The 21596-nt window shown below is 36.0% G+C and overlaps 1 protein-coding gene across 2 annotated transcripts in view; it reads left to right on the top strand.

Moving 5' to 3' along the window:
• The window catches only part of LOC111142170 (phosphatidylinositol-4-phosphate 3-kinase catalytic subunit type 2 gamma), a 338397-nt gene that overhangs the window by 199654 nt on the left and 117147 nt on the right, over positions 1–21596 (top strand). For both annotated transcript variants that reach the window (XM_022495171.1, XM_022495170.1), the window contains 5 exons: positions 6308–6488; positions 9895–10002; positions 14893–14985; positions 16413–16542; positions 21212–21348. In XM_022495171.1, the coding sequence (XP_022350879.1) occupies positions 6308–6488; positions 9895–10002; positions 14893–14985; positions 16413–16542; positions 21212–21348 (649 nt within the window). The remainder of the gene's footprint in view (positions 1–6307; positions 6489–9894; positions 10003–14892; positions 14986–16412; positions 16543–21211; positions 21349–21596) is intronic.

Below are 21596 nucleotides of genomic sequence, written 5' to 3' on the forward strand. Positions count from 1 at the left end.
TTGGACTTTGTAGAGAGAATGGGGCATAGTGGAACGAGTCAATTCCTCACTAGGCTAATGACTCATGACTCTCAAACATGCTGAAATGGGTACTTCCTTTTTCAAAGCCATTGGTCCCCTGCCTCTTCAGCCATTCCAGTCTTCCAGCTGTTAGCATTAAAGTGGAGCTCTTAGTTTCCCAGAGCAGCTACATGTACTGCTTCCCTCACTGCCCTAAGCCATCAGGCCCTTTGTCTTGTTCTGTGTTAGGTAAGCCCTGAAAGAAATCTTGCCCTTGCCTCATTGCAGTCATTAGTACAACATTTTTAGTCAGAAAGAATCTCCTACTAGATACTCAAACACTTGGCTAGACAAAGCAACAGATGGTACATGGGCCTATTCACACTTTTAAATGGATCAAAAAGTATGTTAGTAGTAATAAAACAACAAAATATCAGCAGTATAACAGAATACACATGCCCAAATGAGCCAGATCAATTCATTTTTTAGATCCTTTGGGGGCTTTTTATGATCCATAAAAGAAAACCATTTTTATTACTTTTATAATTTTATTAAATCTGAAATAGTGTACTCAATTTGATCACTCATCTAATTCACCAGACTTGGCTCCAGATGACTTTTGTTTATTTTCAGTAATTAGATATGCCCCAAAATAGCCTCTGGGCTAACACTGTGGAAGTTTAAAAAATATGCTGCATATTCTAAAGGCAATACAAACAAATAAATAAAAACAAAAACAAAGAAAATGGGAAAAGAAAGAATATGAAAATAGGATATTCATAAGTTTTTACACTAAGTAAGCAAATAAGTGGCTGTAAGTCAAAGTTTCTGTGGCTTGCAACAACACAGATTTATTTCTCACTCGTTCAGTAAATAGGCTGCGGACTTTCTATAAGTTCTGTTTGGTGCCACTGGACTCCACAGCAATGCTTAGCTCTGGTTTACATTGTCTTGTTACTTTGTGAGTGGAGGAACAGTCTTCCAGTTGGAACATACTGTTTTCACGGCAGAAACCAGGTATACAAGCTGCCAAACCAATCCATAACAGCACATTTAAAGCATCTGCAAGGACATGGGCATACATTTCATCAGTTACATCCTATTGGCCAAAGCGAGTCACATGACCTACCCCGACACTGGGAGAGAAGTAGACTCCACCTATGGCAAGGGACTGGAAGTCACAAAACAAGGAGTGTAGATATATGATTTCCTTCTGAGGGGAAAGCATAGAGTTGGAAACAATAATCAGATTTACCACATAGTGTCAGCACAATGGGAATGTCATTAGTATGAATATATAACATTTCAAAGAGAACACTTTTGAAGCGATAATAAGTATTAAGTATATAAATTATATTATGGGGGATACAATTAAGTCAGCTATGTGCCTTATAGGTCCCTCTCACCTATTTAAGTATTCACAATCTCTACAGTATGGATGTCATTACTTTCTGAATTTATTTCCTTTTAATAGTTTTATATTTAAGAATTTTTGCAAAATAGGGGCACCTGGGTGGCTCAGTGGGTTGGACCTCTACCTTCGCTCAGGTCATGATCTCAGGGTCCTGGGATTGAGCCCCGCATCAGGCTCTCTGCTCAGCAGGGAGCCTGCTTCCCCCTCTTTCTGCCTGCTGCTCTGTCTACTTGTGATCTCTCTATCAAATAGATAAAATCTTTAAAAAAAATTCTTTTTACAAAATAGTGTATTGACAGATATTGCAAAATAATTATTGATTGGAAATTACATTTCTGTAAACCTGGCCAATATAATGCTCTTTATATGCAAAATTCAATAGAAGCTTAGTGTTATACTTCAGAAAAAGCAAATTAATATTTTAAGAATAAACTAGTCTTAGGAAATGATTATCTTTGCAAGGACTATAAAATGTACCAAGTTGCTGGGGTGTCTGGGTGGTTCAGTTGGTTAAACATCTGACTCTTGGTTTCAGCTCAGGTCATGATCTCAAGGTCATGAGATCAAGCCCCACGAAGGATCTGTGCTGAGCATGAAACCTGCTTAGGATTCTCTCTCTCCATCTCCTTCCCTCCCCTACCCCAACTCGTGCCCATGCTCGCTCTCTCTCCGTCTCTGTCTCTATAAATAAATAAATAAATAAATAAATAAATAAATAAATAAATGCATTAAGTTCCTCAGTTTGGAAAATATTAAATAAATAACTTAAACACTAAGAAGTAAAATAAAGCTGTAAAGGCTAAAGAGACATGCTTTTTACCTCTTTTTTTTTTTTTTTCAAAGTGGAGACATCAAAACCTAAGCTAAGATTAATAGTCAGATGCTTAACTGACTGAGCCACCCAGGCACCCCACATTTTCTTTTTTTACTTCTTAATCACACTTTTAAAATCTTAAAATCAGTAATTTCATATCAAGTATTAATATCAGCCTTTATATGTCCCAGGGTTTTAAATACATTTGAAGAAGTGACATTCTAGAATCTAGAGCGGATTCTAGAATGCTCACCAAAAACTGGTCTACTGAGCCATACACCTTGCCTTCTATCAACAAACATGAGAGGAAATGGGAAGGGGAGTTCCTGGAATGACCTGAAATCACTCATCTTCATGGTGTACCTCAGTTCTCGTCTGCTATAGGATTTTGTTTCTCCTTTTCAATCACAGGAAATACTCAAGTGGGTCAGAATTTAAGGAAGCCCATAAGGTGTGGGATAGTATGCTACTGAGAGCTACAATTAGTCCTTCACTGAAGAGAGTCAGGAGTCAAGGAGAGCGGGGATGGTGTGATGACTCTATTTTTGTCCTGTTGGTAGCCTGAGAATTGAGCACTATGTACTTCTTCTGAGGCTCCATCAAGTCACTCACTGTGGGATCAGAAGCAGCCATGTGCATGAAGAAATAGACAATCTCAATATCCAAGGAAAATCTCCCTATCATGATAGGTGGGGTTTCTGTCTTAGGTTCACCGTGATCCCCTTAATTCAGTCAAATATCTTCATAACATCCTCTTATAACTGTGCTGTTACCTTCTCATTCTTGCTTCTGCTTCTCATCCCTAACATTGTCAAAACCTTTAATCACCTGGATTTTATGCATTTATCCTCATTTTAACGTCATCATGACTTTATAGTATAGAATCATATCAAAAATTATATCCCTGGATCTAACAGATATTAGGATAAACAAGTCTCTGGCATTTTAAGGTTTAGTCACAGTTTATACACAGTCACATTTCATGCACCTTAAAAGTCTGATCTTTCACCACCAAATCTTGATATTTCTCAGTCCCTTGGCCTTAACTTTGAAAATGAAAAAAAAAAAAAAGTATTTGACATATGCAATGCTGCTTTTCTTTGGTGACAATGTCTTTTGAAAAAGGTTTCTGTGATATTCAAAAGAGAGTGGCCTGCTGTTTGCTAATCTTACACACAGAGGTAATGGATACAAACTAATGCATGAGGGATTTAGTCCTTCCTTATATAAAAGTCATGGATGCAGAACTGCGTAACCCTCTACCTCAAATTGTATACTCCAACTTTCTTTACAGTTGTTTAAAATGAAAAGACAAATTAATTTTTCTTGACTGTGCCTGAGGACACAGGGATGTGTCCTCTCGCGGTCATCTCTTACCTCTACCACTCCATGATTTCAGTTCTGCAATGTGTAAAGACAAACTCTTCATTAGTCGGGTAGAAAGCCATAGAGCTTGAGCCGGATCTCACCAGGAGAACATATGATCTTAGCAGGGATTCAAGGTTGGAATGAGGCATATTCTACAAGGAAAATAATCACAGTGAATACACTGAATTTTCTTTGCTTTTGTGTTTTTTTATAACACAGTCATATTCTCTCTGCAAATCTCCCCTGCTCTGTTTTATTTTGAGCAAGGAATAGAATTGAGTTTTTCTCCTTGAAAAAAATCAAACACATTTCTAACAAAAAAATTAAGAATATAATGAATACAAATTATATAATTCTGACAGTTCCCATGACCCCCCGCCTCAAAATGTATCTTTTTAAAAAATTATTTTAGGGGGCGCCTGGGTGGCTCAGTGGATTAAATCCTCTGCCTTCGGCTCAGGTCATGATCTCAGGGTCCTGGGATCGAGCCCCGCATCGGGCTCTCTGCTCAGCGGGGAGCCTGCTTCCTCCTCTCTCTCTGCCTGCCTCTCTGCCAACTTGTGACCTCTGTCAAATAAATAAATAAAATCTTTAAAAAAAAATTATTTTAGTAAAAAGTTGACTTCATCTGTACAAAAGAACTTTCCCTTTTATCATGTATACAGCAGTCAGAAGGTTATAGAGTTACATTTACATACAAGAACTGGTTAAAAATATTTTTAAAATAAGCGACTCAGTATTCGAAGTGTATGAAAATGCTGGCAGGCATTGATAGAGATATAGAAATACTCTGTCAACTGTCTATCTTACGAAAACCCAAGTATACTATAAAATAGTATATTACCAATGTCCCCAAAATACAGAGAGAATCTAAGAGATATACAATTTTACATAAAATGTCTTTAAGTTTTACATGTGGATGCTTGCATTTGCAACTTTCCAATTCCCACTCACACAACACTCATCTTAGAACTTCCAAATAATGACAGGTTTCATTTATTATATCTGACATTTCAAAATCTCATCATAGGGTAAGCATAGGAAAACTTCATTGTCTGCTATTATTTTTACATCGAAAATAAGCAGGTATCAGTGGATTACATTTTCTCATCAATACGACTTTAACCCCTTGAGGTTTTTTTTTAATGCTTTCCAGAGGTAAATAGGAACTGTTACTCCTCACCTTAAAAAAAAAAAAAAAAAAAAAAAGACCTCACCTTAAAAAAAAGCAAGACCTCACCTTAAAAAAAAAAAGAAAAAGTAGACGCAATTTTTGATTTTTTTTTTTACTTTTTAACTTAACTTTTCTAAATACATAGAAACAGAGAACATAGAACAAAGGAAAATAATGTGTTACAGTGTCTGTAACATAATACAGAAGCAGAGATCCAAAATTAAGAATGCAGAATGAGGGGTGCCTGGGTGGCTCAGTGGGTTAAGCCTCTGCCTTTGGCTCAGGCTATGATCTCAGGGTCCTGGGATTGAGCCCTGCATCAGGCTCTCTGCTTGGCAGGGAGCCTTCTTCCCCCTCTTTCTCTGCCTGCCTCTCTGCCTACTTGTGATCTATCTGTGTAAAAGAAATAAAATCTTAAAAAAAAATGCAAAATGAAATTCATCTATATACTTTTCAACTGTTCTGCATTTAACCTTTTTTTAGTATTCTTTAACATTTTATTGAATGTTAATTTTTCAGAGAAGGACAAGACTAGAGACCAGTTAAGATTAAAAGAATCAATCAAAGAGAGGTTAACATTCAAAGGAATGAGTTTTGTTTTGTTTTTTTTAATTCTATTTCAGTGGGTTAGGGCATAATAGAAAGTAAGGTTTGATCATATTGGAATTAGTTTCAAGGCAATAGAAATTGTCACATGGCAGACAGAGTAATAAAATACTTGTTACTGCTCCATTATCTAGCATAGTATTTTCACTTTTTAAAGTGCTGTGCCTCCCATGTTCATGGCATGAGCAGACAGCCACGCAGTGACAGAAGTTAGCTGGGGGAGGCCACAAAATACAGATGAACTAATGTCGGCTGACTGGTAGGTACATTGTGCTAAGCCCTTTTGAATGCATTAGGTCATTCTGTGTTCTATATAGTTCTACAGAGTCAGCATTATTACTTTATTTTATAGATAAAGAAACAAAATCTCAGCCTAGTTAAGTAACTGGACTAAATTACTTGCAAGTTGGAGGACTGAAATTCGAATACCTGAAGACAAAAACCATGTTCTTGCTTGTACTCAAGGGGAGGTACTGGAAGAAAGAGAAATATGTAGGTATGTGACAGTGGGGGGAACATTGCCTTTTGAAGAAAAGTAGAAAAAGGTAAGGTTGATGTTTGAGTTCCACTATAGTATGGTCACTTATAAACACTACTTCTAAAACTTTGTCCTTATTTGTGTAAGAAGTCAAAATATGTTCTTAAGTATTTATTATAGAAGTAAGAAGCCTGAAAAAAGAAAAAGTGCATTGTGGATTAAAATGAGAAAAAGCAGGTGTCTTATTGATTCTTCACTCTAGGAATCTCATTAGCTATCAGACAGAATTTGATGACTGCCAACGAATAAACAACATTTTCCCCCAATAACAGGCTGTTAAACTGCCCAAAGCCACCAAATACAGATTAGTCTGAAATGCACTGATTGTTCCTGCTGGAGGTGGTTTAAAAATCAGCTCTAGATACAAGAATTCTTTTTCTTTCTTTCCTTCAGGCTGCTAAAGGATGCACAGAATGAAACTTATTTTAAAAGCTGGTATCAGAAGCTGTTGGCTGCTCTCCAATTCTGTTCAGGAAAAGCCTTGAGTGATGAGCTTTCCAAGGAGAAAAAACTTATTAAAATTCTGGGAGACATTGGGGAAAAAGTCAAGTCTGCCAGTGACCCTCAAAGACAGGTTTGTTGAGATATTAATCTTCATGTTGTGTTTCCTTTAATCTTTAGTTCAATTAAATTTTAATTTCATAGCTTAGAAAGCAAATTCGTTGTCTATAATTAGTTATAAGACCCCCAGCTCAATGAGTTTAATCAAGATTTTTTTCAGTTTACAATCTGAAAGTTAATGATAATGTCTACCATGAGGACATGATTTTTAAGATTTTTTTTATTTATTTGCGAGAGAGAGAGAGCAAAAGCAAATGGTGGGAGGAGCAGAAGGGGAGGGTGAGGCTGACAATCTCCAGTGTGCTCTCCACTGAGTGCAGAGCCCAGCACGGGGCTCGATCTCATGACCCTGAAATCATAACTTCAGCCAAAACCGAGACTTGGATGCCTAACTGACTGAGCCACCCAGATACCCCGATGTAGTTTTTTTGACCTAAGTAGCCATGTAGCATATGGAAAGTACCTGACAAGAAGAAATCAACTTAAAGGCAGCTTGTCTAAAAAAAAGGCCAAATGAAGTAATTTCCTCAAAAGGGCAGCACAACTCTGGAGGTGGGGGGGGCTGGGTAGCTCAGGGGTTGGGCCTCTGCCTTTGGCTCAGGTCATGATCTCAGGGTCCTGAAATCGAGCCCCGCATCGGGGCTCTCTGCTCAGCAGGGAGCCTGCTTCCCCCGCTCCCCTGCCTGCCTGCTTGTGATCTCCCTCTGTCAAATAAATAAATGAAATCTTAAAAAAAAAAAATGTCCAAAGGGGACCTTTTTAGGGGACCCTTGTCCAAGGTACAAAATCAAGGTACAGATTTTTCTAATACTGTAATAATCAAAATAAAGACTTATGGGGGCAAAACAAATAAAATTAATTAAATCAATAGTGATGTGGATAGTAAAACTTTTATACTAAGATCCATGAATAATAGTCAAAATATTGTGCCTTTTTCATCCCTGATTATAATAATGGACCTAGCTATTTTCCTTGATCTGATTGAAGAATATTTGTTCTTTTTAATTATCTGCATCACTAGTTTCCCTCACTGATAAAGACCATTAAGTAGGTTCTCTTATGTTCAACATTCTAGATGCAGGAAGAAAGTGGGCAACCATTCATTGTATTAATAACATCATTCAGTAACAAGTATTTACAGACTGGGAGTTAAGGATGGAAAGATGACTAAAACATGAAGTTTGTCCTCAAAGGGAGCACATAGTTTCTCTCCACCCACTGTCTAAAATCAAAAAGAATTTTCAGCAAAATAATATAAAAATGCTGACAGGTAAAGTGTCCCAGAATTCTTTCCCAGCCCAGTATTTTTCTTGCTGGAAGTCACTCATTTGATAGAAGTGCCAGAGCTATGGCCCTTCACCTATACAGGAATACATATGAAATAAAAAGCATAAACATGGAATTTATTCTCAAATGGGAAACATAGGAAGTCTAGATTGACAGAAAAACTTAAGATATATAACATGATGAGCAATGAAAAAGAAACCAAACTTCTATAATTTCTTCATAATACTGCAGATTATTTTCTAATGTTAGAAAAAAATTGAAAGCACGTAAATAAACTGGTTTAAAATTTATGAAATTTATATAAAATTTAGTTTAGTCTTTATTTCTTAAATTTCAAAATTCCTCACATATTTGAGATGCATGCTACAGTTAAGTAAATCTGATGCCTTTTTTGACCATTTGCATTACGTTCCAAAGTGCTATTGATATTCTTTCAAATAAATATATTTTGCTCACCTAGACTGTTTTTGTGAAAACACTTCTTCACATAAAAATAAGAAAATAAAAATAGAGATGAAAGAAGCATTTACAATTTTGCATAATTCAAGTTAGCTATTTTTTCTATTTCGTTTTAAAATGTACTAATTAGTGTTGTATGGAAGTGTTGAATCACTATATTGTACACCTGAAACTAATATTATGCTGTATGTTAATTAACTGGGATTTAAATAAAAACTTTTTAAAAATACCTTTTTAATAGATACTTCATAATTCTGCAAACCTACTTATAAATTTATGTCTGCTTATTCTGATAAAGGCTAGAGTTTTTAATATACTAAAATTGTCTCCCTAATTATTTTTCCTCAGATTCCTAGAAGTTATTTCTTTATATATTGTTTTTCTTGGCTGTTTACTATTAAAGCATGTCATCTCATAAAAAATAAAATAAAATAAATAAAAAGTACTAATTAAACTAACTGTGTGAAAGAAGATACTTAAAGATAGTAGAGATTCCCCTCCATGGTATTCCTTAAGGGAATCCATGTATAGATAAAACAAAGGAGGACAGACAGAAAGAGTGCCATAGTGGAATTTGCCTCATTTTTCCACCTTGCTCTTCTGGATTCTGGGAGCAGTAGTTTCTGTATTTGCCAAAGACGCAGGAGTAAGAAACTCCTGGGAGTTAATTAAACATTATAAATCTGAGGGCATTTGAGTGGCTCAGTTGGTTGGGCGACTGCCTTCGGCTCAGGTCATGATCCTGGAGTCCAGGGATCAAGTCCCGCATCGGGCTCCCTGCTGGGCAGGAAGTCTGCTTTCCCTCTGACCTTTGCCTTCTTGTGCTCTCTCTCTCTCTCTCTCTCTCTCTCTCTCATTCTCTCATTCTCTCCCTCTCAATAAATAAATAAAACCTTAGATAAAAACAACAACAAAAAAACAAACAAAAAAACCCCAGAACATTATTAATCTGATACTTTCATTTTTAGAAGCGGACTCAGAGAGTTTCTGAAAGTGGACTAAAAGAAGCTTTTATATTTTGAATTATTGTTTTTCCCCTTTTTTGGTTAGGGAATACGCAGTTTTAAAGGTGTTATTTGTGTTTTTAGATCTTCCACAGATACAGAGAACTATGGAAGGGAATGAGGCAAGTATCAGGAATATACTTATTAGCATTTAATAAATCATTTATTCAAATATATTACTATTTCTGACAGTTATCATTTTTTGCCATTATTGCTCTTAATACATGTGAATTTTTTTTTCTAAAATGTACTATCACTATTAAGTATAAATCTTGAGGGTTACAAACTAAGATTCCAGGAAATTATCAGAATTGGATCATGTTAACAATTACTTAAAGCAGGTTCTATAAGATGGTGGGCCACAGGTCAAAGCCAACCCATCATGTTTTGTTTGAACAGAATAGTTCTTTGTTTCGGTTTTGTTTTTGATTGAATTTAAAATCCTGTAGAAAAGGCATGAACTCTTTAGCTCCCCATCCCCCTTCCCACTCCCTATTGTCTTTAGCCCTCTGCTTCCTTATATGTGGCTATCTCATCTACCTGACCGCAGAACATCCAAGTGTGCAACCCCTGAATTAAAGAGTTTATTTAATCAATAGAAGAAAATTATAACTTAAAGTCAAATTCTTAACAGTTTCTAAGGTGCTTTTTCAACTGATTTTTTCACAGGAGGTACTAAAGAAAGAGATTGGCAGACTAGAAGAATTCTTTCAGTGTATAAAGACCTGTCACCTTCCTCTGAACCCTGCCCTGTGTGTAAAGGGTGTTGATTGTGATGTAAGTCAGTTTATTCAGTAGATAAGTTGAATATTTTTGTTTTGTATTGTTTAGCTCACCCTGTGTTTTTGAAGTGGCAAAAAACAACTTGTAAATTGTCATTGCAAAAATTTTAAGAAAAAGTAATCGAATCCCATCCAAGCTAAGTGTTGCATTTGATGCACTGTGTAAGGTTGAGATCGCACTGGCCTCATCACATGATCTGTTGGTCTAGAAATATACTATCAGTTCAGTAAAAATAAATAAAAAAAAATAAAGATACTGCTCACTAAATTGATTTCTTAATTTATTCAAAATGGTTGATTTGCTGACCTTATGCAGGCTGGCTTTAATTTCATGTTTATTTAGATTATGTGCATAGCCATGCCTAGTACACTAGGATATTATTAGCTACAACATGTCAGTTTTTATTTAATTTAAAATTCATTGACTCACGTGTCAGTGTACCATATAATATATTTTGTGACTTAACTTATGCCTGGAGTGACCTTCCTGGTATCAGAAACAATTTCTTTCTCTTGCTCAGGCTCTGTCAGTCACACTTCTCCAACTTAGAATCATTCTTTCTCCTTTTATCTCCATTAACTTTATTAGCCTCCTTCTCAAGGGCCCAAGAGTAGAAAGCACTAATAGAGGCAGGATTGGTAAGTGAGACTTAGAGGTGAAGAGGTTAAACTATCACACATGTATAATAAATGTTATTTGACTGACATCATAATACAATCAAGAAAACAAATCCAGTAATTAGGAGAAAAACTAGACCATTATTAATATGAATATAAAAAGTTTTGCTAAAAAGTTGGCATTGTTACCTTTACAACTTTGCTGCCTCAGAAACTTTCCTAATATGCTATGCAAGCATATTTTTGAAAAATAACAGAATAAGACATCAAATTCCACAGACTGTGATATGTCTATCTGGGCTAAAACCCAAATTCATTGCTGATCTTTAAAAATGTGTAACTTTTTAATCATTAGCAATATCCACTGATTAATGTTGCAAATACAGGGAAATGCAACATTTCAAAGACGTAGTATCTTAAAGTACAAAGAACAGTATGATTCATTGAGTCTAGATTGTGATTTTTTTTTTTGTTTCTGTTTCCTTGGTTTACTGTTGTTTAAGGAGTAGAACAATTTTCTGTTAAAATTCCATATGAGTCTTGGTTTTGGTAGGCCTTGGAGGTATGGGTTATCAGCTCTAATGGGTGGTTGCTGTGCATGCCTGTGTGAAATGGTCAGGCTGAGGATCGCCACCCCTAGCACGGCAGCTGAGCCACACTCCTTTCCTATATCTACCTGTAGACAGTAGTACTTTCCCTGAGTCTGCAAAGTATGCCAAGTAAAGCTCCCTCTTTTCTCCATTTGCTGTGGCCAGCTGTGCCTGGCGCAATGCTGGGCACCTGTGTGTAGAGGAATAAACAGGGCAGATGTGGCCAGGTGACACTCCCTCCTGGGGAACATTTTAGTCCATTTTAGTCCGTCCTACAGTCCTGCAGAACAAGGAAGTCTAAAGGAACATACATCACATCTGAAGATGTGGCGAGTGTGGCAAAGTTTCAGTCAGAGCCTGCATCAGAGGATCCATTCTGGAAAGAGCCTCTAAGAGTGTAATGAATATGATAAGACATTTAGAGGCACTCCTCAGTCAATGGTTCATTTGAGAATCTACTAAGCAGGGAAGCCCTATGAATGCAGCAAGCATGGGAAGACTCGTCATCACTACTCCCATCTCATTCAATATCAGAGATTCCATAATTAGAGGAAAAAAAAACCTTATAAATGTGCTTTATGCATAAAAACCTTCACTCAGATTTCCCTACTCATTGACCCTCAAATAACTCATCCTCAGGAAAAGACATAAATTTCATGAGTACAGGAGGCTTTCATTCAGAATAAAATCCTTTTCTAAAATCAAGTATTTCACATTAGTGAGAAACATTACAGGCGACATGAGTGTGGGCAAGCTCTCTGTTCTAACAGAAACCATTTTGACCACCAGAGAATCCATACTGGGAAGAACCCTGAGAGTATAACGAACATAGTAAGGTGTTCAGTGAGGGTAGATGTCGTATTTGACATCAGAGCCTCCATAACTGGGCAACAAGCACAATAAATGCAGGCAGCAAGGAAAGGGTTCAATCAGAACTCTCAACTTGTTGGCTGTGAGCAAATTCAGACCAGAGAAAAACATTTGGAACGCAGTGTGGCAAATATTCAGTCAGAGTAAATGTCTTGTTTTATGTCACCCGACTTCACACAAGCATAAAACCCCATAAGTATGGAAAATATGCAGTCAGGACTCACATTTCGTTATATAACAGAGAATTCACACTAGTGAAAAATCCTGTGAATGTGATAAGTATGGGAAGGTCTTTGATGATAGCATCAACTTTACAATGTCAGAGAACCCATCTGGGGAGAAACTTCATAAATGCAATGATTGTGGGAAAGCCATTAGTGATAGTTCACAGTTTATCAGGCATCAGAGAGTTCACACTAGAGAGAAGCCTTATGAATGTATGACTATGGGAAAGCCTATAGTCAATATTCTATTTTAATCACCATCTGCAAACTACACTGGGGAGATGCACTCAGGCCAATCTACTTTTTAACACATGGCTCTCCAAGACAGAGGACAAAGATCTTAACTTTGAGTTAAGCTCTCTTTCAAAGAATTTTTACCTTTGTCTCTCCTTGGAACCTCTAATTACAATGAACCATTTCTTATCTCCCTTTCCATCACTAGGGAATGGACCATTTGGGAAAATGGTTGTAACATAATGTAATCCTTCCCCACTCCTGAAAAAGTAAGGACCACACACTTCATTTACTAATAGGTTTCTTTCCTTTTTTAAAACTATTTTAAATCTATGTCATTAGTGTGTGCTTCTCAAGAACAAGGTCATATCTTTCTTTCTCTATTCCAGCTCTTCCTGTATTCTTTTCTCTATTCTAGTTTTTTTATCTCACCATTTACATAAAATTATCTTCCAAGACTCCAACTCATTCTTTCCCATCTCCTGGTTGTGGCCCTTGCAGTCCACTTTTAACATCTAATCTAAGTTCTCATTGTTTGCTTTTCCCTACCTAGAAAGCCTTTTTAAAAACATTTTTGCTAATCCAAGTTCCACAATCTTCAAATCCACCTCATCTCTGAAAGACTTCTTTAAGTGCTTCTTCATCCAACTGCGATAAATGGCCTTGTAAATTATTTTCAGCTTAATGCATGTGTGTTCATACCAACTTTCTGTAGGCTCTTAGGGAGTAGATATAGTACCTCTGATATCACATAGATAATGGTTTGTCCATATTAGTTGTCAAATATAAAATATTTTTTGCATGAGTCTCAAAAAGTATACTGCATGTGAAAACCAAAATATAAAACAATGAAGGTAAAATAGCTCCAAGTGATGTTATTAAGAAGGGCTAAGCCTTGTCTTCATCCTGCCTTTGCCCTTTTTCTCTTCCCTGGACTTAGGATGCCCCAGAGAGACCCCCAAGAATTGAGGGTCTCAGTTTGAAAACCACTGACCTAGACTCATTTCTGGACTAATACAGGATTTCCTAATTCAATACCATGACAGAAGGTCATATGTTCACTGATTGACTGATTCTCAAAGCAAGAATTCATTACTTAATAAGCAGCCTCATCCATTTTCTATAAACCTCAAATTGATTCAGTAAAGCAAGGGTTTCTGTTTCTTAGGGATTAGGTTAGATTTGTGTTCATAGGTTAAGTTAAAAATATATATTCTTTCCTCTCTGTTTATACTGATTTCGGACTTCTCAAAAAATAATGACATTAACTGATCCTTCAACATGTATTGATGTCATATTTTACTAAGTTGATAAATTGAAACCATCAAGTTCTTTTCCTTTATTTAATATTGATTTAACTCTTCGCTGTCAACATGAAGTCTCTAACAGCCTAAAGACATACAACCTTTTAACACTCAATTAGATGTAAAAACATAAAAGGAAAATAAGCAACAAGAAAAGTATAATGGAAAGTAGTCAATATCATAAAGCTGAAAATGGAAATGCAAAGTGTAACTGAAAGAAAGGGAAGGAGGAAACATATGTTGTACTGTTATTTATAAAGGTAAGAAAATACTCATTAACTAAAAGAGAAAAAGAATGCAATATTATTTTTGAAGTACCTAATTAGTGTCAGGAGCTGCACTGTAGAAGGTCTTTTATATCTATTAGGCCATATATCTTAAAGTTACAGAGTTCAAATTTGAACTCAGTCTTTCTTAACCCTAAAACCATATTTCCTTAAAGAATTCTGCAGGGAATGAGGTGCCTGGGTGGCTCAGCGGGTTAAAGCCTCTGCCTTCGGCTCAGGTCATGGTCCCAGGGTCCTGGGATCAAGCCCTGCATGGGGCTCTCTGCTCAGCAGGGAGCCTCCTTCCTCCTCTCTCTCTGCCTGCCTCTCTGCCTACTTGTGCTCTCTTGTCTGTCAAATAAATAAATAAAATCTTAAAAAAAAAAAAGAATTCTGCAGGGAAGAAATAATTAAAAGGAAATATATTTTTGAATAGCAATTTTAGATATTAATCAACTATCATAAACACAATGTCTACATACTGCTTAGTTTATTTAAACCTCAACATATCACCACTGTTCAGTGAGAAAAAGAGTAGTTAAAGATTTACAAACTGCCAAGAAGCTACATTTTCAGTTTCTAAGTAAAGGCTTTGGTTAGTAGACCAAAGTTGTTCTATTGTTGTTTTTAATAAATATGTTTCTTTGTTCCAAAGTATAAAAATTATACATATGTGTTATATTTTCTTACATAACATATTATGCAAGAAGCCCATGATTTCAGGGAAAGGGTTCTTTTTGGTTTATTTTGCTCACCATTTTTCTCTTCTCTTTCTATAGGCATGTTCGTATTTCACATCTCATGCTTTGCCATTGAAGATTACTTTCATCAATGCTAACCCAATGGGCAAAAACATCAGCGTCATTTTTAAGGTACAAAAACATCAGATTGATTTCACAGGTAGAATTATTGATTTATTTCTTGCAAAAAATTATTATAGTTACTTTCCTCTGATGACAGCATAGAGGATTCCAGTTATTTTTGATTCTGCATTTTTACAGAATTATAGAACATGTCAATGATTAACAATAAATCAATAATTACTGGCTCAAGCTAGTGAACCTGCAGTGCAAAACTTGAGAAGATATGTTTCAGTAAGTGAAATTATACACTTTTGAGTGGCACAGGAAGTGGAATGTGTGGGGAACCCCTAGTGAGAGAGTTTTCTTTGATTTAGATACTAAATTAGAATCAATATTAGGTAAAATTCAAATGATATGTTAATGAAACATAAAATTCTATTCTGCAGGTACTTGCTTATTTTAGTAATTTGGATTATTTTCTTCTTTTCAAATAAATAGAGGCCAAATCAGTCTTTATCATGAATCCCATAGGAAAGTAGAGTAAAAGGTAGTAAAAGAGTTTGGGGCAAGTTGCAAAGAGGGACCAAATAAGAAGCTATGAGTGAAAAGGAAGACTTTGGAGCCATTGGTTAATTTAATCAAGTGTTCAGCCAAACCAGACCACTAGGTCTCAGAGTAAATTATTTGGTGGATTTTGACTATTTTTGAGGATAATTTTTAGCACACCCATACTTTGGCTTTGACTTGTGTAACTTCAAGCATTGATGGTCGTGAAATATTGCATTTTGGGTGAAGAAAAAAATACCACAAAATTGCATCTCGGAATATTTTTTTTGCATATAATTTAGAAAGCATTTTCAAAACCAAACCTTAGTTTAAAAGCAGAAAACTATCCTTCCTCTTTGGACATGTTCCATTTCCTTTACCTATGCAAGAAAAATTGCTCCTTAATCATTTATTATGATCAAAGGCTATTTATTGTGAACACTTTTAACCACCTTCATAATATGAGAATTCAATGATTTAAAGTCTGATGAATCCTATGTGTGCCGTTTATAATCCTCATCAAGAAGCTCTTGGTATTCCAGCTCTATAACAGTATGTACATTTATGGCATACCAAATAATATTTTAGTTAGAAAGAAATCTCTCTTGGCTGAGAGATTTGAATAAACATTCATCAAGCCTCTCTTCACTAGATTTTGAATCTAAGACATCACACGTGGATGATAAATTGAAAGATTATTATCAGCAAACAACTTTCCAAGCAACTTCTAGTTTGATGGCTGAAGCTTCTGTAATCATTTAAAGGACAGTTCTTATTTTCTTTGATCCTCTCTCAGAAACACAAGGTGTTCTTAATACTAACAAAACAACTGTAACCATCCTAACTTGGGCTGGAAATGTATCTGAGGAAAGAAATGATATATATCATATTTGAAGGCCTTTAATGGAACTCAAAGAGAAATCCAGAGTCTCTAATTTTGTTTTTAACAGGCTGGAGATGATCTTCGTCAGGATATGCTTGTTCTGCAGATTATTCAAGTGATAGACAATATTTGGCTGCGGGAAGGCCTGGATATGCAAATGATCATTTATAGATGCCTATCCACAGGGAAAGGTCAAGGTCAGTATAGATTAGAAAGTGATATGACTTATATTATTTATCTTAAACATTCACTGGTAACGTGACACCAAACTTTCCACAGCCTTCATTTTAGACTATAAATTTTAAAGTCAAAAGAACTGTACAACGTCATTCTTTTTTCTTAAAAATAATTATTTTCAAAAGTGGGTAAGTCAAAGTAATTTAGGATGTCAAAGAATATATTGTCTTTTTTGATATTAATTAGGATTTTGACAATCCAAATGTTAACTGTGGTGTCCTTTTGTGTGTCTTTTGTATGTTTTTTTCTTTTTTAAAAAAATAATAGAAGAGCTTATTCGTTCAAAAATTCAATTTGTTGCCTATTAACACAAAATTTACAAAGTTGCAAATGCTTGAATGAGTTCTGAACTATCTAAATACATTATAAATATGCATTTAATTTCTAAAAGACTTTTTTTTTTAGTTTTTTTTATTATTTATTTGACAGACAGATCACAAGCAGGCAGAGAGGCAGGCAGAGAGAGAGAGGAGGAAGCAGGCTCCCACTGAGCAGAGAGCCCTATGCCAGCTTGATCCCAGGACCCTGGGATCATGACCTGAGCTGAAGGCAGAGGCTTTAACCCACTGAGCCACCCAGGTGCCCCTCTAAAAGACTTTTAAATAAATCATAATTTCAGTAGTCAAAGATGACCAAATATGCAAATTTTGAACATACTTATTTTCCTTTAAAGCCAAGATATTAATATGGAAATATAATTACATTTAATACACATTTTCAATGAAAGTAACATCAATGGGCCACCCAAATTACTACCATCACAAGTAAAATTTGCACTTAATTACAATCACGCTAAATTAAAGAAATAATTCCCAAGATACCTTATAATCTTCTTTGAATGTGGTCACTGCCACTTAGAATTTCATTCAACTACTTGGTAGGATAGCAAATACAACTGCATAAACAAAAGGATAAAAAATCATAGAACTAGGGGCACCTGGGTGGCTCAGTCATTAAGCATCTGCCTTCGGCTCAGGTCATGATCCTGGGGTCCTGGGATCAAGCCCCGCATCAGACTCCCTGCTCAGCGGGAGGCTTGCTTCTCTCTCTCCCACTCCCCCTGCTTGTGTTCCCTCTCTTTCTGTGTCTTTCTCTGTCACATAAATAAATAAAATCTTAAAAAAGAAAAAAACGGTAGAACTAGGGAACGGACCTAGAACCATGTAGTTGTTGTTGTGGTGGTGGTTGTTGTTATTCAGGCAGAACTACAATTTAACTCTAACAGAAAAACTATCACTGTCCGCCCCCCAGTACCTCTGAGGTCCACCACAAAGCTCAGCACCCCAGCCAAATGTTTGGAAGCACCTCCATGTTAGCTTAACTTGCAACCTAATACTTCCGGCTAACTCTGTAACAAGTCATACTACCCAATTATTTTGATTTTGTTAATAGAGCTCTTGCTTTCATGACAAGTATCCACCCCCGAACCCTTTCCAAAGCTCTAGTTCCTAAGAGTATCATTGATACTGTGAGATTGCTATTCCTTGCATTTACTCTCCTTTTTCTTACATAAAGTGACCTAATTCTTTCAAATCCTAATGTATTGAAAGAGTTAGAATAAAGTTAGATGAGCCAAACTGAACTTTTTGATGTCACATAGATTACCTTTTCTTCAGATATTGAATATATCACGGACCTCAGTGAAATTCTTCAATTGCATGTACTCATTTCCAGTTTAAAATTATAGAATTTAGCAGAGTCGAAATCTTTTAAAGTTAATAAAATGACTTTGCAAAATGAATGTAGACTTGCCCAAAGTTGCAGATGTCAAAAAACAAGCTATTAATCCCTCGTATCTACCAATAATCATCTATAGTTGTTAGGATTTGAAAGGGCATTATTCTGGCAAAATACTTTTTCAAGAAAAATAGGGATCATTAAAGCAAACATCATGTTTAGGAGATCAGGTTCCATTTTTAATATGCTTCCAAGACTTACTGAATATCTATTTTTTTCAAGAAATCTCGCAGGGTGCCTGAGTGGCTCAGTTGGTTGAGTGACTGCCTTCAGCTCAGGTCATGATCCCAGAGTTCTGGGATCGAGTTCTGCATCAAGCTCCCTGCTCAGCGGGGAGTCTGCTTCTTCCTCTGACCTTCCCCCTCTCATGCTCTCTCTCTCAATTCTCTCTCTTTCTCAAATAAATTAATTAATTAAATCTTAAAAAAGATATATATGTATATAACAAAGTAAGATTAGAAATACTAAAATGAGCTAAACAGAGTTGCTGCCCATAAAGGACAGTACATTCGAGGCCAGAAGTTTGCATGGATTTATCAACATTATTGTTGATTATAATTCTCATGGCTACTTTGTATATGATGTCCTAGGAGCTTTGGGGGAGACTGTCAGGGCAAATAAAAATTCTTTAAGATTTATTTTATTACTGGCTCTCCAAATTTGATGGGCATTAAAATTACTTAGGGAAATTCAGAGCCTAGGCCCCAACCAAGTACTAAATCAGGTTTTCTACTTAGGCATTGAAGAGGGGAGGGAGTTCTCAAGTCTCTGTGACCATAAAAAGCTGCTCCAGTGTTTCTTATGCACCATTTTGAGAGCCACTGCCTTATGTGATACCACCTTTAAAAGTTTTGTCCCTAAGAACCCTGCTATTTAAAATGTGACCCATGGTCCAGCAGTGTTGACATCACCTGGGAGCTTGTTATAAATGCAGAATCTCAGGCCTTACCCCCACCCTAAAGAATTAGAACCTGCATTTTAACAAGGTCCCCAAGTGATACATATATGCACTAAAATTGGAGTAACTTTGCATTAGAGGACTACAAGAAAAGAACTACACATATTACTCAATGCACACAGAATTGTTATAAGTATTTAAAAGGTGTGTCATACATACTAGTTTAAAAGGTATAAAATATAATTTATGATTTTAATTGATACACAAAATTTAGCCACCATGATTATTATAAATTAGGTGCAAGGTTTTCAGAGTAGTCAGCAATGTAAGTGTTATGATAAATGGCTTGGGATTTAGCAAAGATTAGTTCCCTAAAGACAAATGTGATCTTAAAAGTAACTGACATTGCTAGAGCACAGTATCTAAATGGTGCTAATAATGTAAATCTTAATTTTGGTCACGGTCAGATGTGAGGCAGTGAAGCACAAAGGAGCCAGATAGGAGGTGATTTCCCTTTGCAAGTATTAAGTGGAGGAAGAATGAGGAGGGAAATGTTCAGGATTAGGAAGAAAGAATCACCTCTTTCTAAAGCAATAACATTACTACTACATGCAAATGCTTTACATTTGCTATCTCAGTTAATACACATGAGAAAATCTGCACAAGAGCCAAATACTGTTGGCTATAATATTAAGAATACGCCCAAGATTTACTTCTGGAGTGTTAAGTTAGTTAGTCCCTTCCTTCCTTCTTTCCTTCCTTCCTTCCTTCCTCTCTTTCTTTCCTTCTCTCTCTCTACAAGTTATTTCTGCAACCATTCCGTATTCTATTCCCATTCCCCTTGTCCCCATGTTTCCGATCCAGCAACGTAGAGGCCTAAAGGTCACAACTGGGCTATTAACTATTAAGCGAGATAAGTCTGCAACCAGTTACTACTGGCCAAATCCAGTACAGAGAAGTTTATCATTTACCAAGACAATTTGTTTGCTCGTTGTTTAATTCAAATGTTTTTAAGATAGATCATGAAAACAGTTTTAAAAATTCAACCATGTCTCTTTTCACATAGTTACATTTGGGTCTTTGGTCCCTTAGGACATTTGAGTTTTCAGCTCTTGCATTGCCAAAATTGTGGAAATCAGGAATTCTAAACTTTTATGTCTTTCAATGATTTTATTTATAGAACTGTATATTACAGGTTGTTTTGTGCACATTAGTCCTGGGACAGTTTTAAATATGGATCTAAATTGCTCTTCTGTGCAGAATAAAATCAGAAGATCTGAAAATATTTGCATTATAATAACCTAGGAACACAATGAAAGAAAGGAACGCAGTCCTTGATGGATACATGGTCAGTGGGGCAAGGGTTCTACTGAAGTTCAATCAACATATGCTTCTCCTTTAAAAAATTATTACCATAGTTTCTCTTTAATGTTGACTGAAAAGGAAGGAGCAGGTGGCTCTCCACATGTTTACTGCTGTTATTCTGTTCACTCCTAGGAAAGGGACATTTAAGGGTGAAGATTTTATTAACCTGAATATTAATTTTTATAATATATTTGACATATTTGTTATAGAGATTGTATTTGGTTCTCTTTCATCATAATTATGCTTGTTATACAAATTTGAATGTCCTCCCTTAAACTGCAAATGAATGCACAAGTCATATGTTAATTAACTCACTACCTCATTGACTCAGTGGGAACTCTTTGAGACCATTTAGACTGGGTCTCTACTGTAGTTCAAGAAAAAACAGTAAAGATTCTTCTGAAAGATCTGATCCAAACACTACAAGCAACCTCATTGCTCCCCGGGATTCAGAAAAATTAGAAAGAAGGCCATCTAGATAAGGCTCCTTCAGAAAAGAAGTTTTGCCAAGAATAGGGTAACTCACATTAGTGCTATTATTGTTGCTGCATAGATCAAGATGTGTTTCCTAAGTATTCCTCATCCTGGGAAGTCAGAATACTTCTATAATCTCTTTTTTAATCCACCAGGATTGGTGCAGATGGTACCCGATGCCATAACCCTAGCAAAGATTCATCGCCATGCTGGGCTGATTGGACCTTTGAAGGAAAACACAATCAAGAAGTGGTTCAGCCAGCACAACCATTTAAAGGAAGATTATGAAAAGGTTTGTCCTGCTGTAGTTAATTTTAAATAAGGTGATAAATCAGAATATGCTCTGGATCATTAGCTATTGTAGTTGATGAAAAGTAAATTAAGTACACCTTGAGTGTACTCAGTCATTAGCTTAGTAATAATATCCCAGTTTAAATGGTATATTAACTAGATAAAATTTCTGTATTTGGTTTTACTTCTTACAGCTATCTCTGCTGAGATGATGCTCCTTGAAATTACTCTTTCAAGTTACCTCTGCAT

The sequence above is a fragment of the Enhydra lutris genome, unplaced genomic scaffold, assembly GCF_002288905.1.
Source record: "Enhydra lutris kenyoni isolate GAN:26980312 unplaced genomic scaffold, ASM228890v2 scaffoldscaffold7, whole genome shotgun sequence".
In the NCBI taxonomy this organism is placed as follows: Eukaryota; Metazoa; Chordata; class Mammalia; order Carnivora; family Mustelidae; genus Enhydra; species Enhydra lutris.